The sequence below is a fragment of the Rattus rattus genome, chromosome X, assembly GCF_011064425.1.
Source record: "Rattus rattus isolate New Zealand chromosome X, Rrattus_CSIRO_v1, whole genome shotgun sequence".
Taxonomy (NCBI): Eukaryota; Metazoa; Chordata; class Mammalia; order Rodentia; family Muridae; genus Rattus; species Rattus rattus.
The window spans coordinates 18,652,799-18,672,112 of NC_046172.1; the positions used below are offsets into that span (position 1 = coordinate 18,652,799).

The 19,314-nt window shown below is 39.0% G+C and overlaps 1 protein-coding gene across 2 annotated transcripts in view; it reads left to right on the forward strand.

Moving 5' to 3' along the window:
• Positions 1-5,019, forward strand: part of Klf8 (Kruppel like factor 8) — a 173,240-nt gene extending 168,221 nt beyond the window's left edge. For both annotated transcript variants that reach the window (XM_032889654.1, XM_032889653.1), the window contains one exon: positions 4,131-5,019. In XM_032889654.1, coding sequence (XP_032745545.1) covers positions 4,131-4,312 — 182 coding nt within the window. In that variant the 3' untranslated portion in view covers positions 4,313-5,019. The remainder of the gene's footprint in view (positions 1-4,130) is intronic.
• Positions 5,020-19,314: the final 14,295 nt, after the last annotated feature.

Below are 19,314 nucleotides of genomic sequence, written 5' to 3' on the forward strand. Positions count from 1 at the left end.
CCTAGGAGAAATCCTTGAGCAACTATTGTCTTTTTCTTTTCTTTTTTTGAAGTGCTAGGGAATTGAACCCAGGGCCTTGTGCAAGCTAGGCAAGTGCCCTGTCACTGAGCTACAGCCCCCGAGCAGCTATTAATAAATTCTATACATAGCAAGACCCTTGTGAAGTATGGAGATGGGCTACCACTATATTGAATAAAAGTAAAAATATATATATATATATTCCCAATATTCTCTGAAATCCCATTCTCCTTTCTAGGTGTCAATAATCATGTGTAACCTTCCAGTTTTTCCCTTTTATTTAGTGAGAGAGATAGACAAGGTAGTCCTGCTTAGCTTAGAACTCATTATGTAGACCAAGCTTTGAATTCAGAGATCACCCTGTCTCTTCCATATAGGTCTGGGATTAAAGGTATGTCCCACTACACTCAGGTTATCTTTAGTCTTAAAACATTCAGGTGTGTGTCATTTTTTTTGGAGGCTAATGCAAAAATGTACAAATATTGAAATGATCAGTAATGAACATTTTTAATCAGCCAAATAGTTTCCTGGTACTACTCCAAACCTGTGAGTCAGGGTGGACTCACTGTTGTCCAATTATCTAATATCGATATAATTAATTAGTGAACACTTGAGAGGGTTAGTAGGAAAAGGGTAAGTTAAAAAGAAACGAGAATATATGATTGCCACCAGAAATTAAAATGACAAAGATGTAAATGCCTTTAAAATCTTATAATGGGGGGAAGGGGGGGATAGAAGAACAAAGACTGATAGAATCTTTATTATTCATTCATTTATTCATTCATTCATTCTACAACCCAATTGCTTCCTCCCAGCCCCACCCCCATGGAGTCTCTCCCCTCCCCCTCCCCTTTCCCTGAGAGGGTAGGGCCCCCTGTAGGTATCCCCCAACCCTGGCACATCAGGTTTCTGCAGAGCTAGATGCATTCTCTCCCACTAAGGTCAAACAAGGCAGACCAGTTGGGGAACGAATTCCATAGACAGGCAACAGATTTAGGGAGAGCCTCTGCTCCAGGTTTTGGTGGACTCCCATGAAGACTGAACTACACAACTACACATCTGCTACATATGTGCAGGAAGGCCTAGGTCCAGCCTGTGTATGTGTGCTCTTTGGTTAGTGGATTTCAGTCTGTGAGAAACAAAGGTCCAGGTTAATTAACTCTGTTGGTCTTCCCTGTGTATCCCTTAAGGCCTCAGTCCTTCCCTCAACTCTTCCATAAGAAACCCCCAGCTCTAATGTTTGACTGTGGGTCTCTGCATCTGTCTGAGTCAGCTGCTGGGTGGAGTCTCTCAGAGGACAGTGATGCTAAGCTCCTATCTGCAAGCAGAACAGAGTATTTATTAATCATGTCAGGATTGATGCTTGCCTATGGGATGGGTCTCAATTTGGGCCAGTTATTGGTCAGTTATTCCTTCAGTCTCTGTTCTATCTTTGTCCCTGCATTTCTTTTAAACAGGACAAGTTTTGGGTCAAATTTTTTGTGGGTGGGTCGCTGACCCTATCCTTCCATTGGTGTTCCTTCCTGGCTATAGGAGGTGACCTCTTCAGGTTCCATATTCCCCATACTGTGATTCACAGCTGCATTGACTCCTGGGAGCCTCCCCCAACCTAAGGTCTCTGGCATTGTAAAGATTCCCTCCAGGGCTGATTTAGCTCAGTGGTAGAGCATTACCTAGGAAGCGCAAGGGCCTGGGTTCGGTCCCCAGCTGAAAAAAGAACCAAAAAAAAAAAAAAAATCCCCACAGCTATATGTTCATTCATTCTCCTGGCTCTCTGGCTCTCTCCTGTCTTTCCCCACACCTGATCCTGAAACCCCCCATTCCCCTCACCACATCCTCTTCCACGGAGGTCCCTCACTTCCTCTGCTTATATTTTGTGTCTATGTTATTGCATGTCTCTGATTACAAAATGCATACTCCTAGTAGATGAGAAACAGAGAAGCATATTAAGGGAACAAACTAAATATTACTATGATTTGTAATATACACTTAAATCACAATGAATATTTGTTCATAGCTTATTTCTTTTAATTAAAAACATTGGACTGGGTGATGGTGATGCCCAACTTTAATTCCAATACCTGGGAAGCAGAAGTAGGCAGATCTCTGAGTTTAAGACCAGCCTTGTCTGCACAGTGAATCCCAAAATAGCCAGGGCTGTACAGTGAAACCTTGTCTAGGAAAAACCCCAATAAAAATAGATTTATTTATTTTCATTTTATGTGTATGGGTATTTTGCCTGTGTGTATGTCTATACACCATGTGTTTGTCTGTGTCAGAGCCCAGAAGAAGGTATTAGGTCCTCTGGAACTGGAGTTACAGACAGTAGTGAGCCACATCTGGGTGCTGGGAATTAAGCCTGAGTCCTCTATAAGAGCAGCCAGTTCTCAGAACCACTGGGCCTTCTCTCTAACCCCAGTTAATTAACTTTTGCAACAAAAGCTCACTTAGAAACCCAGCTTAGCCTCAAATTCTTGACCCTCCTACCTCAGTTTCTTTAGTACTAGGATTATATGTGTTATGTGTATACACAGATACACACACACACACACACACACACACAATGATTTTAAAGTATTGAAGCAGTACAAAGGTTGTAAAAAAGGCCTCCTTGCGGCCTTCATCTTCACTTTTCTCATTGTTAATACTTTTTCTGTAATTTCCATTTTAATGTGTTGATACTGCTATTATCCTGAGTGTATGAGTGTATAAGTGTTTGGTATGTGACCTATGCATATAAATGGATTGTGCTGTGGTAGTTCTTCTTATACTATGCCCCTCCCCCATTTTCCTTTCCTTAGCATGCATGTCTCATGATAAGATCCAACTATAGCCTTAGACTCTGAGCATGGAGCTATTTAAAATACTTGGGTTTGAAATTCTTCCCCATTCCTTTTCATTTATGAATTTCTAACCTTACACAGAAGCAAGCTTTTGTTGAGTGCTCTTTCCACTGAGTCACCCGTTCTTATCTACATGGCTTTATTTCAGATTGTTCATTAGGAAGTATCAGATGATAGACCATAGCTATAATAGTGTAGTAGGGTAGCAGCCTGGCTCTGTGTTACAGTTTGCATGTAGAATTCCACCTATGGGCTCATGTGTTTGGAAACTTGCTCTCCAGTGAGTTGTGTTGTTTGGGGGAGGTGATGGAAATTCTGGCAGTTGGAGGTTAGCTGTAGGAAGTGAATCTCTGGGAGGGAGGCTTACAGCCCATACCCACTTCCTAGCCTCTGTCTGCTTCCTGATATATAGGGCTGTGAACCAAGCTTAATGGAGTCTCTTGCCCCCATGTCTACTTTGCCCTAATGGATTATGTTCATCCCTCAAACTGAGCCAAGATAAGCCCTTCTTCTCTAACCTGTCTTTTGTTCCCCGAAATGGGAACTATAACTAATAAAGTTCAGAACATACTGCTTAATATCAATCTAGGTTTTCTTTTGTTTGTTTTTTCCCTCCTTCTTTGGAGACAGGGCCTTACTATATTGCCTTGCATAGTCTGGAACTCACTATGAAGACCAGCATGGCCTCAAACTTGCACTGTTCCTCCTACCTCTCCTTTCTATGTCTGGCCTTTACTGTCTCCCTTTTAAAATATTCTGAACAACCTTGTGAGATATTTTTGCCTCTGTTTAGAGTAGAGAAAATAGATTTGTCCAGGGGAAAGGGATTACTTAATATATGGGTAGCATGGTAAAGGCAGAATTCAGCGACTCTTTGAGAGCCTGTGTTCTCCCTCCTCCACTGTCTTAGCCCAACTTCAAAACTGCAAGCAGGAGTATGTAAAGAGCAATTTTAGGTTTCTTACCACAAAAGAAAACAAACAAACAAAACAAAAACAAAAACAATATGTAAAAGTCACCGCATTGCTAAGTTGGCTATATTTTAACTAGTCCTGTAGTGTCATGACATATCACGAAACTAATAGAAGACATGGAATATGATGTTTATTTGTCAAACCAATTTAAAAGGTGAATAACAGCACTTCTTCAAGGTGATTGTATTACTTTCTGACTGAAGCTTTGATATAAATGTAAATTATGTATTTCTGTTATTTTTCTGGTAGCCAGTCATCTCCTGATTACCTTCATAACATCATGTTTTTCTTGCAGGAGAGAAGCCTTACAAGTGCACCTGGGACGGCTGTTCCTGGAAATTTGCTCGCTCGGATGAGCTTACTCGCCATTTCCGTAAGCACACAGGCATCAAGCCGTTCCGGTGCACAGACTGCAACCGCAGTTTTTCTCGATCTGACCACTTGTCCCTCCACCGCCGGCGTCATGACACCATGTGAATATCACAGGCGACAGCAGACGCGCTGCACCAGTCTCCTAAGTGTGTGCTGAAGTTGTAACTATGTTTGCCTCTTTGACTACAACTTGCCCCATGTGATTGGGGTTTGAACAGCTTACTGAGCCAGGTTAATGAGACTGGAAAACAAGTTAGCTGGTCTCCCATGCGCTCTTCATATTCGCTTTCCTCTCCACTGTCCAGACTTCATTTTGCAACCTCTTCCTGGGTTGAATTCTAGTGCGGCGCCCATGGCTGCCCTCCCTGATCCCTCATGCTATATTATAGACATTTTTCCTACAATAACAAACAAAACAGGAATCAAACTCAAGGCTGTGAACAAACATCCGCTGCTCCCCCCACCCCCAGTTTTCTCTTGTTTTCGAAAACCAGTACTTAATGTCACTTAGCAATGTCCTAAAATGAGGGGTATTTTCAAAGTTGTAGCTACAAGGGGCATAACAGTAGAGTTGGTTGATCAAATTTACAGAGACTTGAGTCTGAAATACAGTCTCAAGCTAACCATGAAGGTTTTGTAGATCCAGTTTTACTTGTTCTTAACAGTTTGGTTTACAGGCAGTGCCAGCCCTCCTTTTGAAGTTCATCAAAAGCAATGAAGGGATTCCTTGACCTCCTTTTCCTCCTCATGCTCCCTTAGAGTGAAAGGTTTTATGGCACAATTCCATTCTTTTTAGGTTATGTGTTTGGACAAACATTGTTCAAAGCACAGAAAAAAGATCAGTAGGAGAAGTATTCTGGAAAATACAGGGGCATGACAGGCAAGCAGACCTTGAGCACCCCAGAACAATTTACATGGATAACTGCTGTGTTAGAACTGTTGACAGCACTGCTACACCAGCACTGTTTATTCTTTGTTTACATAAAGCCTCCATTGCTGAGAGAGGCACACTGAGCCTAGGAGAGGTGAGGGTTGAATTTTGCATGCCAGCACTTTTCGTCAATGGGAAGGAAAGGTTTCTTCGACACTGACATATAGAAACCTATTTTTATTTCAACTGTTATTTTGCCATTTATTTTATTTTAGACACAGCAGGATGCATAATACATTTGGTTGCCCAGTCAGACTGTTCATAATATTCTCTGGGGCATAAAACCTTCTGTTCCTGGCCCTGGACCTCATATCTACCTCCTCGTGGCATATTTCCTCTCCTGGGGAGAAAGGAGAGGGGCTTTGTATTAGTAGGATTGGACGCAGCCTCTCGCCTAAAGGTTTTCTTCATACGAAACCTTTATTTCTTGGCAGATATTCAAAATGTTCTGGCTTGAACACTTTAGGTTACTACCTCCTGTGGCTGTACTAACTAAAACCTAGAATTCTACCATTCAGAAGGGGTCCTGTCTACTTCTACCCATCCCTCACGTTTTACAGATGAGGCAAATACGGGTCAGATTCTTTCTCCAGATGGTTCCAGGAGGCCTTTATGAGCCTGTTCTTTTCTCCAGGGATCGCCAATTAGTAAACAAAAAAAAAAAAAAAAGTTTGTGATTGGTTGCAATATTTGTCCAATTTTTGTTATACTTCAGAAAACTTAAGTCACTAAAAATTCCTATATATATTTGACAAGAAAAATAAGTAGGTGTGCTTATGGTCAGGTAATAATTTAACACCGGGCACCAGTGTTTCAAGTCTTCATTTTTGATAATTCTAGATTTGTTTTAATTTACCTTGTTTCAGTGTCTTTCCAGAGCATAAATTCTCCGTAAGTTAAGGCCTGCATGTACTTTTCAACATAACATGTAGGTTTTATTATTACCACTTTTGTAAGGGATTTTTCCTGACTCTGGGGGTACAAGTTCCAGGCTGTATACTAATTAAGCGCTCATCAACATCTAGGGCTAGCCTACTGATGGGGACCACAGTGTAAGACAGATGTATTACTACCATACGTGGGCTTATGCTTGCAATCGAGTAGTTGGTACAATATTATAGAACAGAGTCCAAAGGGTTGTGTCCTTTTGTTCCACTTTGGATCCTAAATTTGTTTTCCAGAGTTTGGAATTGGCACATGCCCCTTAGACTTCAGGATATGGAGACATGTTTATTAACGAGCACTATGAAATTATAGTACTCATAAGGGTGATCAAATGAGGATCCCAGATACTGATGTTCCTAGCATCTCTGAGCCTTTATTCACGTATGTTTCTGCAGAGTCATAATAGACTGTGCAAATGCTTTGTACATTGTCTTTAGCCAAGAACCAATTCTAACCATATTCTCTTTGCTCTTTTTGTCCCCAAATGGCAAAAATCTTTCCAGTTACAAACATAATCTTTACAACTGTGTCATGATTAAGAGAACTTCGCAGAGTAAAATGAACACAAACACAGTACAGTGCAGAATTACTACACTAAAAGCACACAAAAGTTTGCTAGGTAGTGGAATAGGGGAAACCATTGCATCTCTCTTGGTTAACATCTGAGATTTAACTAAATGTAATGGGCTTACAATGCCCAAAGACTGCTAGGATGACATTTGCCTAGGATAGGGACATTTTGTAAGGATGGATAATATTCAGGAGTTTCTTGTAGTGGAGTTTCTCCTTCTGTAGACATCTGGCAACTGAACAGAATCATTGATAATTGCCATTGTAAAGTGTAAGAAATGTAAACTGGTTTGATGGATTAGTGGAGTTCATTATGTACAAACCCACAAATGTCTGTAGAGAATTTCTTTTTAAATAAACTTTATATGTTGTAACTCTTTTTTGAGATTTTTCAGGAGAATGTGAAGGTAGAACAGAGTTCCTGTTTACTCCACATTTTACATTAGTTTGGTACACTTCTTACAATTAGGGATGCATTAATATTAACTGCAGTCCATGCTTTAGTCGACTACCTTGGCTTTTATCTGCTGTTCTTTTTTTTCTGTTTTAATATCTCCTTCAAAATACAACATTGAATTAATAATCACAGCTCCTTAGTCTCCTCATTATGATAGTTTCTTGGAGTTCTTTGTTCTCAAGGACCTTGGAGTATGTTCTTCAGTTGTGATTTGATACTCTTCTCATCAAAATTTTCTCATAAAAAATCTAGGTTAATGAAAGTCAGGCATGGTGACATATATTTTCCTTTTAATCCCAGCACTTGGGAGGCAAAGGCAGGTGGATCTCTGAATTCGAGACTAGTCTGGCCTATAGAGTGAGTTCCAGGACAGCCAGGGCTACACAGAGAAACCCTGTCTCAGAAAACATTAACCCAACCTTCATAGGTTAATGGATTTTGGTCCAAACAACCACATGAGTGAGTTACTATTTTTATAATGTCATATTTCTGTGAGTTATTCTTCATATTATCCTTAGTCACATGACTAAGGTAGTGTATATGAGATTTCTCCCCTATACCCTTTTTCCTATCATACTGAAATCTTTGGAAGGAAGTTACCACGCTCAGTCCACACATAGAGAAGTGGTGAGTTATGCACATGTACTTGAGAACAAGCGTGCATATGAATATTTTGGAATTCTTCTGCATGGGAGCTTTGCCTCCTCTCTATTTGTTTACTTGCATAATTGTTTATTTTTTCAACATGGATCACTGATATTTATTTTATAGTTTTTCTTATAATCCAATGCAACTTTTATTTTTGTTGCCCAAATTGTAGTTTTAACTGTTTGGAGTGATTTTTAATTGACTCTGAAGTCTTTTTTTTTTTACAAACCCCATCTTTTTTTTTCAGCATGTAGTTAGTTTTTGGTGTTGCAAGATGTTCCAGGCTTATCTTGCTTTTGTTTTATGGAGGACAATTCTATAATCAGGCATTTTGTCAATAAGTTCTAGGTTCTTTTACTAAAGAATTTTTATCAGAAACCAAGATATAGATACTATATATGTTTGCTATTTTGGGGATATTATTTCTTCAAGTCCTTCTCAGTCAGTAGAACAAAATATATATGCATATATTACGTTTTTAATATATGCACATGTCTATAAACATTTCCACATAATCATCTTTGTGATGATTTATGAGTTTATATCATGTCCTCAATCCTTACTTATCTGTATATCTTTCCATTCTATCAGCAAGAACCATAGCTCCATCTTCTGCCATTTATTAATTGATGACATCCATGTTAATGCTTATGAAGTACATATTAACAGGGTCTTACGTGTTATGCTGTATACCCACAAGAAAAATCAATCAACTAGAACCCGGTGCTTATATACATGATAGGAACCTTTTTTAGAACTCAACTCTGGAAACAAAATGATCTACAAGATTCTTGAATTAGCGATAATCTGTATTCTCAATTCTATCCTAGTCCCCCAATGCTTTCTCATCCATGTAACAAACCATCGGTGATTGACCTAGCCTTGAATAAGACAAGAGAACATGTTGATCCTCCATAGTATGTTAATTCCTATATAAGGGATCAAAAAGAAAGCAGCTGCCTGGGTCTAATTTGAAGAAACACTTAGCACTGTCTTTTTCTCTGCTGAAAATGGATCTCTGACAACTGGGAAGTACTCTGATTTGCCTCTCTTCTGTATTTTCCCCAGTTTTTAGGCAAGTCATATCACCTCTCTGTGCCTCTATTAACCCATCTCGAAATGGGGATCCACATATCTACCTCACAGGAGTGTTGTGAGGCTTATTAATAGATGTTTTAAAAAATGTAATCTCTAAATGAGTAAGAAAGTATTATAATCATTGCTATGATGATAATTAGAGTACCCTATATGCATCCTAAGGAAAAGGAGATTAGCCTCATTGTTAGTAAACAGCTAAAATTAAGTCAATAAAAGATCAATGAAGAGTGGCCACTGGAAGCAAGATTATTTGTTCTGTTACCCTCACTTTCCCTGTATTCTCTAAGTAGGATTATCAACTGTCTGTTTCCAGACTCAAAACATACGAGGATCTAAAACAGTAGGAGGCAAAGTACATTGTCATTTTCAAATTCTGTTTTTTCTCCCTTTCTTACTCTGGTTGGACTACATTACGTAGAACTTTGTCAGAAGCACAAAGACAATTTCTCAAAGGGTTTCAGTCTTTGATCAGTTCTGTTCTATCAGTTAAAATTTCTCTTTCTGCGCGTACTGTACATTGAACAGTCAAGGTAGGAGGGGAGTGGGTGGGATGGTTGGGTTGGGCGTGGACTGTGAGAGAAGGGAAATTGCAGAGGTGTTTTGCAAACACCGGTTATCACTTTCCATTTCTTTTTTTCTGGTGGCGGGTTTGGGGCAAGGGAAGAGATACTATTTTGTTAACAAATTCTTCTTCCCTTCCAGTAGATGTTTCCTGGGGTCAGTACAAATAGCTGTGTTGGACCTTACTTTTATAACTATGTTGTATACAGTGTTGTTTTCATTGTATTTCTGAATAAAGGGGGAAGAAAGTCTCTAGTGTTGGCCATCCCTGTTTTTGACAGGAGGTCACAGCAGGAGAGCAGCACCTGAAGCTGACTCTTTTTATGGTGGGGAAAGGAGCCTGCAGTGAAGGGATTTATTGGATTTTTGTCATTCTTTAAAGAAATTATAAAGCAGTATATTACGCATTAGTCTCTATGACTCTTCTGTTTGTGCCTCCTTATTTTAGTGCTTTAGAGCAGCACCTATTTTCACTCCATTTTATACTTGTTCCTGTTGAGGTGTGGTGTTGAGCAATCTCTCATATACAAGTCTTCATGTACCTGAAGAGAATTGCCTCAGTAAGCATGGCTATCCAGAGCTTACTCTGATGTAGCTCAGTGGGGCACTCCCATTGCAGCTTCCAGGCCAGGCTGTGTGCTTGAGTACTAAGCAATCTTGTTCTGTCTGATTACTGTACTTTTTTAATAATAAAAATATTTTAAACCAGAAACCATGGGTTTTGTGTTAGATTTATCTTCTCATTGTATTTCTTCATCATGAAGCAAGTAGCTTGTTTTCTTTTCGAAACTGACTAAAGTTGTTGCCTAAAGGTGGTGGCTCCTTCCTTCAATCCCAACGCTTAGAGGCAGAGACAGGCAGACCTCTGAGTTGAAGGCCAGCCTGGTCTATAGCCTAAGTTTTAGGATAGCCAGGGCTACTACACAGAGAATCTCTGTCACAAAAAGCAAAAGTTGTGATGGAAGTACTGTATAGTACTGTGAGGCCACAAAGGAAGTCAGACTATCTTAAAACATGGCTTTTCCTGCTTAGGAACGGGTTGCCCTCCCAATTGTTGCTGATACAATCAGACATAATCATGAATAGGACCTGATGAAAATTGCATATGCTGTGTTTTTGTATTTCCTATATAGGATTCCTCAAGATTTTGCAGGGGGGGAGATGGTGGAGGGCTATAGACGTTACCTAGGTTTTCCTGCCCGGGACCTGTTGTCTTTGCCATTTTAGTATTTTAGGAGGAAGTCAATAGGTAAAGGAGGGTATTCGGACAGTTTTCAACTTACAAGACATCTCAATACAACAGGAGTTCTGAGCAGACCCCCCAGAAGAAGTCTCATCCAAAATGTTGGTATTGCAAAGAAACATTAGGAGGAGGGTAAAAGACTGTGAAAGAGATTGAAACCAGGAATGGCTGTTCCCTGGGCTGTCAGAATGGGGTTTTCACTACAGATCCTAAACACAACAATTCACAGAGCTTACAGATTTCCCAGCACTATTTATTTTGTGAGAAGCAAATAGTATTATGAAAGTATCATTAAAGAGAGCTTTATAAAATGACACTGGGCAGCCATTCAGGAAACAGGACACATGAACTTTGAGCGCCTCCACCGGCTCATCAGAAGAAACACCTGTAATGAGAGAGTGAATGACCACTGTTTTGTGCCTGGTGGCTTACCACAGGTGACAGATGACTATTGGACAGTTTCCTCATTTGCATTTCCATTCTGTCACCTGGTAGTCGTGGAGGTCATTCCCAACATCCAACAGCTTCCACCAATGTAAGCGTAACTTGTCCTAATTTCAGAACTCTGATTCAGGCCATCAAACCAAAGCTTCCAAATGGAAATCTCTTACGGGCCCAATGAAGCTTTTTACCTTTCCCAGTTTTTGCATTGAGACTGATTGTCATTACATTGTCAGGGGTGGATCAGAGGTGACTCATCTCTGCCTCTGTGCTGCCGCTGATACCAGTACCTACAGCAGCCCCCTTGTATCCTACCAGCTCCCTGCTGCTTTCAGGGTGTAAAGGTTTAAAGGTTTCTCAACCTTCCACCATCTCCACAACTTTTTTTTTTTTAAGGTTTCAAGTCTTTGTAAGTGCTCTTTGTTGCTGGCTGCCTAGTAGAGAAATGGCAAGTTTAGGTGTCTAGGAGAAACATTTTTTCTTCAATTTAGATTATCATTAAAACTTTGGGAAGGAGTGAATAAAATTTATATCTGTAGTTGAAGGAATAGAGTCAATCCACATGAATGTACTCTTCTGACTGAAAAGAGGACATTCATTGCTCAGATCTTCTGAAGCCACCACTACTCTGACCATATGTTGTTCCGCTTCCTAAGAAGTGACCCCCATCTTATTTCAATGAGAGTCATGTCATCCCTCTTCATTTTAAAAATAGTTTTTATTATTGAATGTATAAATAACCCCATCATTCCTCCCCTTTCCTTTCCCCAAACTCTCCCGTATATTCCTCCTTGCTTTCAAATTTGGGCTCTCATTTTGTTAACTATTATTATTATATACATACATATCTCTAAATACAGTCTGCTCAGTCCATAGAATATTACTTGCATGTATATGTTTTTGGGACTGACCGTTTGGTATTGGCTAACCAACTAATGTATTTGTTCCCTGAAGAAGACTGTTTTTCCTGCTCACCGCACTCCTTAGTTGCCTGTAGTTCTTTGTCTAGGGTTGAGGCGTCATGGCTTCCTCTGCCTCCACATTAGCAGCATGTTCATGCTCTTTTGTCAAAACCTCTTCAGACTTTAGCAGAGATGGCTTCTGACTTTTCAGAGGATATAATCTCAAAACAAATGCTCTGGGTTGTCTGGCTCTTATGATCTTCCTCTTCCCTATATCAATGTTACCTGACCCTTAGGTACAGGAATTGTATTATAAATATATCTATTGGGACTGCACTCCACAACTTGGCATTTTGATTGGTTCTAGCTTTCTACAGTGGTCTCCATCTGTTGCAAAGAGATTTTTTTTTCCTTGATGAACAGTGAAAACTATACTTCCTTGTATGAATAAGGTAGATGTATTTATGGCTTATGCTGGTTTAGTAAAGGAATGGTTGTAGGTTCTCTTCCATAATCCATGACTTCATTTGCTAGATTTCCAGTATCAGGTGCGAGCTCCCTATTGTTGAGCAGGGCTTAAATCTAGTTAGAGATTTAACTGTTGCTTGTTTCCAAGGTACAAGTGCCACTACTGAAACTTGGTGTTATGCTGCCATGCTGGTGAATGCTTAGGAATCACAGCCACAGCTGGGTAGGGCTGTTGGTTGCTTTCCTCCTTTGGAAACTTCCATGGCTCCTTTTTACTGAGAACCAGTCCTCCGAGAGGAGGCTTTCAGGTCAGTTCCAGCCTAGGGGCTGTCTTCTACTTCAACAATAATCATATCATTCCTCTCAATGAATGCAAGTACAACCTTTACTTTTCTTGTTTATGTACCTGAAACATGTATAGGTTTGTACCTCGATTCCTTTACTCAGAATTATGTTTGTGAAATCCATCCATGATGGTATATGTAACTCTAGTACATTTATTTTTGTTACTGTGAGATATTTCATTATATAACTACAATGAAATAAGTTCGTATCTACTCAATATATACTATCCCAAACAGGTTATGGAGTTCCCCATACACTGAGGTGTTTGGTTTTTCCTTACACTATTTCAAATCTTAAATGTAAAAATACTTAAAGAAACACAACTTTGGTCAATGTTCTCCTAAATGTCTTTTGCTGTCCATTTGTAAGAATTTCTCTTAAGGAAACTATCTAGGGAAGGGGATTCTGGTACATAGGACAATTGATTTTTAAGCTTAGCTTGTCAATGTAAAATATTTTTCAATGTAATTTTGCCAATTTATTTACTTATAATGTGTGAGGTTTTAAATCACAGCTCTGATAACATATGTCATCATTTGTTTTTTTAAGGGATTCCTGGGAACAGAAGATGATGCATGTAGCATTACTCATGCTAGCTGTATAATAAAGATTGGAGCCAGGTTTGAAGACTCTCATCATGTTTTAATCTTCACGTTGCTGACTTGGTAATTTAGATCGTCAGTTTTTTAGTGTTGGGCTATTGGTTTTCTTTGTAGGATGAGTTCATGTTGACTGTACTTTATAACAAATACTGTTTTACACCTTGGAGTTTTCCACTCCAGTCTTCATTGTTTTGGTTATTACTGTTGTCTTATCTTTTATTCTTCTCTTTAAAAAGGTTTATTTTTATGCACATTGGTATTCTGCCTGCGTGTCTACGTAAGGGTGCCAGGTCCTCTGCAACTAGAGTTAGACAGTTGTAAGAGTGGATGCTAGGGCTTGAACTCAGGTACTTAACCTCTGAGCCATCTCTCCAGCCCCTCATTTAAAAAAAAAAATCTTTCCAGGCTGTAGTGGTGCATGCCTTCCTCAGCACTCAGGAAGCAGAAACAGGTGCTGGATCTCTGTGAGTTCAAAGCCAGCCTCGTATTGCTTCTCGGCCTTTTGGCTAAGATGAAGTGTAGCAAAGCCAGCCTGGTCTACAGAGCAAGTTCCAGGATAACGGAAAACCTGTCTCAAAAACAACAACAAAATTCTTTGTACAGTGTGGTGAACATGTTTAACAGTAGATTATTATGCATTCTAAAAATCCTAAAAATAAATTTCAAATGTTCTTACTGTAAAAATGACTTAAGGGAGTACATATATTAATAAACTTGATTTAATTATTTTAGGTTTGTAAATTATAATATGACTTTGTACCTTATACTTATATATGGTCTTATTTTATACTACAGGCTGGTTTCAATTTTTTTTCCATCTTTATTAAATTGGGTATTTATTTATTTTTTTCTTTTATTATTTTTTGTTTTTTTTTCTTTTTTTCTTTATTAACTTGAGTATTTCTTTTTACATTTCGGGATTGTTATTCTTTTCCGGTTTCGGGGCCAACATCCCCTTAACCCTCCCCCTCCCCTCTATATGGCTTCCTCTCCATCCTCCCCATCCACCCCCCCACAACAAAAAACGTTCCTGGGGGTTCAGTCTGTCAGGACCAAGGGCTTCTTCCACTGGTATCATCCTTACTAGGCTATTCATTGCTACCTATGAGGTTGGATCCAGGGTCAGTCCATGCATAGTCTTTGGGTAGTGGCTTAGTCCCTGGAAGCCTGTTGTTTGGCATTGTTGTTTATAAGGGTCTTGGAGCCCCTTCAAGCTCTTCCAGTTCTTTTCTTCTGATTCCTTCAACGGGGTCCTGCCTCAGTTCAGTGGTTTGCTGCTGGCATTCACCTATGTATTTGCTATATTCTGGCTGTTCTCTCAGGAGAGATCTACATCTGTTCCTGTCAGCCTGCATTTTGCATCATCTATCTTATCTAGTTTGGTGGCTGTATATGTATGGGGCCACATGGGTAGGCCCTTGAATGGGTGTTCTTCTGCCTCTGTTCTAAACTTTGCCTCCCTATTCTCTCCAAGGGTATTCTTGTTCTTTTAAAGAAGGCATGAAGCATTCGATTTTGGTCATCCTTCTGAGTTTCCATATGTTCTTGCATCTTGGGTAATTCAAACATTTGGGCTATGACCACTTATCAAATGAATGCATACTATGTGTGTTTTTCTTTTTGATTGTTATTCACCTAGGATGATACTTTTTCCAGTTCCATCCATTTGCCTATGAATTTCATAAAGGCAATTGTTTTTGATAGCTGAGTAATATTCCATTGTGTAGAAATACATTTTCTGTATCCATTCCTCTGTTGAAGGGCACTGGTTCTTTCCAGCTTCTGGATATTATAAATAAGACTGCTATGAACATAATGGAGCATTTGGTCTTTTTTATATGTTATTGGGGTACCAGATATGCCCAAGAGAGGTATAAGGTCCTCAGGTAGTTCAACGTCCAATTTTCAGATAGAACCCAGACAGATTTCCCAGAATGGTTGTACCAGTCTGCAATCCCAACAAAAATTGAGGAGTTTTCCTCTTGTTTCACATCCTCACCAGTAGCTGCTCTCACCTGAGTTGATGGTCTTAGCCGTTCTCACTGGTTTTAAGTTAAATCTCAGGTTGTTTTTGATTTGCATTTATTATGACTAAAGATGTTTAGGTGTTTTCTCAGCCATTTGACATTCTCAGCTGGGAATTCTTTGTTTAGCTCTGAACCCCATTTTTAATAGGGTTATTTGTCTCCTGTAGTCTAACTTGTGTTCTTTGTATGTTTTGGAAATAAGCCTCCTCTATCACTTGAGGATTGGTAAAATCTTTTTCCAATCTGTTGATTTGCTGCTTTGTCCCACAACAACAGTGTCCTTTGCCTTGGAAGCTTTGCAGTTTATGAGATCCCATATGTCGATTCTTGATCTTAGAGCATAAGCCATTGGTGTTTTGTTCAGGAAATTATCTCCAGCGCCCATGTGTTCGAGATGCTTCCCCACTTTTTCTTCTATTAGTTTGAGTGTATCTGGTTTGATGTAGAGGTCCTTGATCCACTTGGACTTAAGCTTTGTACAGGGTGATAAGAATGGATCGATCTGCATTCTTCTACATGCTGACCTCCAGTTGAACCAGCACCATATGCTGAAAATGCTCTTTTTTTCCATTGGATGCTTTTGGCTGCTTTCACAAAATCAAGTGACCATAGGTGTGTGGGTTCATTTCTGGGTCTTCAATTCTATTCCACTGGTCTATCTGTCTGTCTCTGTACCAATACCATACAGTTTTTTTTTTTTATCACTATTGCTCTGTAATACTGCTTGAGTTCAGGGATAGTGATTTCCCTTGAATCCTTTTATTGTTGAGGATAGTTTTAGCTATCCTGGGTTTTTTATTCAGATGAATTTGCAAATTGTTCTGTCTAACTCTATGAAGAATTGGATTGCAATTTGAATGGGGATTGCATTGAATCTGTAGATCGCTTTTGGTAAAATGGCCATTTTTACAATATTAATCCTGCCAATCCATGGGCGTGGGAGATCTTTCCATATTCTGAGATCTTCAATTTCTTTCTTCAGAGGCTTGATGTTCTTTCACTTGCTTGGTTAAAGTCACGCCGAGGTATTTTATATTATCTGGGACTATTATGAAGGGTGTCGTTTCCCTAATTTCTTTCTCGGCTTGTTTCTCTTTTGTGTAGAGGAAGGGTACTGATTTATTTGAGTTAATTTTATACCCAGCCACTTTGCTGAAGGTGTTTATCAGGTTTAGAAGTTCTCTGGTGGAACTTTTGGGATCGCTTAAATATACTATCATATCATCTGCAAATAGTGATACTTCCCTTCCAATCTGTATCCCTTTGATTTTTTTTTTATTATCTGATTGCTCTGACTAGGACTTCAAGAACTATATTGAATAAGTAGGGAGAGAGTGGGCAGCCTTGTCTAGTCACTGATTTTAGTGGGATTGCTTCAAGTTTCTCTCCATTTAGTTTAATGTTAGCTACTGGTTTGCTGTATATGGCTTTTAGTATGTTTAGGTATGGACCCTTGAATTCCTATTCTTTCCAGGACTTTTATCATGAAGGGGTGTTGAATTTTGTCAAATGCTTTGGCAGTATCTAATAAAATGATTATATGGTTTTTATTCTTTCAGTTTGTTTAAATAATGGATCATGTTGATGGTTTTCCGTATATTAAACCATCCCTGCATGCCTGGGATGGAGCCTACTTGATCATGCTGGATGATTGTTTTGAAGTGCTCTTGTAATCGCTTTGTAATAATTTTATTGAGTATTTTTGCGTTGATATTCATAAGGGAAATTGGTCTGAAGTTCTCTTTCTTTGTTGTGTCTTTGTGTGGTTTAGGTATAAGAGTAATTGTGACTTCATAGAAGGAATTCGGTAGCGCTCCATCTGTTTCAATTTTGTGGAATAGTTTGGATAATATTGGTATGAGGTCTTCTATGAAGGTCTGATAGAATTCTGCACTAAACCTGTCTGGACCTGGGCTCCTTTTGGTTGGGAGACCTTTAATGACTGCTTCTATTTCCTTAGGAGTTATGGGGTTGTTTAACTGGTTTATCTGTTCCTGATTTAACTTCGGTACCTGGTATCTGTCTAGGAAATTGTCCATTTCCTGAAGATTTTCAAGTTTTGTTGAATATAGTCTTTTGTAGTAGGATCTGATAATTGTTTGAATTTCCTCTGATTCTGTTGTTATGTCTCCCTTTTCATTTCTGATTTTGTTAATTTGGACAGACTCTCTGTGTCCTCTGGTTAGTCTGGCTAAGGGTTTATCTATCTTGTTGATTTTCTCAAAGAACCAACTTTTGGTTCTTTTGATTCTTTGTGTAGTGCTTTTTGTTTCTAATTGGTTGATTTCTAGCTCTGAGTTTGATTATTTCCTGCCTTCTTTACTCTTACTGGGTGTATTTGCTTTTTTTTGTTCTAGAGCTTTTAGGTGGTCGGGCTGCTGACATATGCTCTCTCCTCTTTTCTTTTCTGCAGGCTCAGAGCTATGAGTTTTCTCTTAGCACAGCTTTCATTGTGTCTGATAAGTTTGGTATGTTACCTTCATTTTCATTAAATTCTAAGAAGTCTTTAATTACTTTCTTTCTTTCTTCCTTGACCAGGCTATCATTGAGTAGAGCATTGTTCAACTTCCATGGTATATGTGGGCATTATTTTCTTATTGTTATTGAAGACCAGCTTTAGCTTATGGTGATTTGATAGGATGCATGGGATTATTTCTTTCTTTCTATATCTGTTGAGGCCTGTTTTGTGCCCTATTATATGGTCAATTTTGGAGAAAGCACCATGACATGGTGAGAAGAAGGTATATTCTTTATTTTTAGGACAGAATGTTCTATAGATAGCTCTCAAGTCCATTTGCTTCATAACTTCTGTTAGTCTGTCTCTGTTTAATTTCTGTTTCCATGATCTGTCCATTGATGAGAATGGGGTGTTGAAATCTCCTACTATTATTCAGGTTCAATGTGTGCTTTGTATGTTAGTAACGTTTCTTTTATGTATGTAGCTGCCCTTGCATTTGGAGCATAGATATTTAGGATTGAGAGTTCATCTTGGTGGATTTTTCCTTTGAATATGAAGTATCTTTCCTTATCTTTTTTGATGACTTTTTGTTGAAAATTGATTTTATTCAATATTAGAATGGCTACTCCAGCTTGCTTCTTCAGACCATTTGCTTGGAAAGTTATTTTCCAGCCTTTCACTCTGAGGTAGTGTCTGTCTTTGTCTCTGAGGTGTCTTTCTTGTAGGCAGCAGAATGCAGGGTCCTCATTGCGTATCCAGTTTGTTAATCTACATCTTTTTTGGGGGGAATTGAGTCCATTGATGTTGAGAGATATTAAGAATAGTGATTGTTGCTTCCTGTTATATTCGTTTTTTGATGTGAGATCATGTTTGTGTGCTTTTCTTCTCTTTGTTTTCTTGCCAAGACAATTAGTTTCTTGCTTTTTCTAGGGTGTACCTTTCCTCCTTATGTTGGGCTTTACCATTTATTATCCTTTGTAGTGCTGGATTTGTAGAAAGATATTGTGTAAATTTGGTTTTTTCATGGAATATCTTGGTTTCTCCATCTATGTTAGTTGAGAGTTTTGCTGGATACAGTAACCTGGTCTGGCATATGTGTTCTCTTACGGTCTGTATGACATCTGTCCAGGATCTTCTGGCTTTCATAGTCTCTGGTGAGAAGTCTGGTGTGATTCTAATAGGTCTGCCTTTATATGTTACTTGACCTTTTCCCCTTACTGCTTTTAATATTCTTTCTTTGTTTTGTGCATTTGGTGTGTTGACTATTATGTGACAGGAGGAGTTTCTTTTCTGGTCCAATCTATTTGGAGTTCTGTAGGCTTCTTTTATGCTTATGGGCATCTTTTTCTTTAGATTAGGGAAGTTTTCTTCTATGATTTTGTTGAAGACATTTACTGGTCCTTTGAGTTGG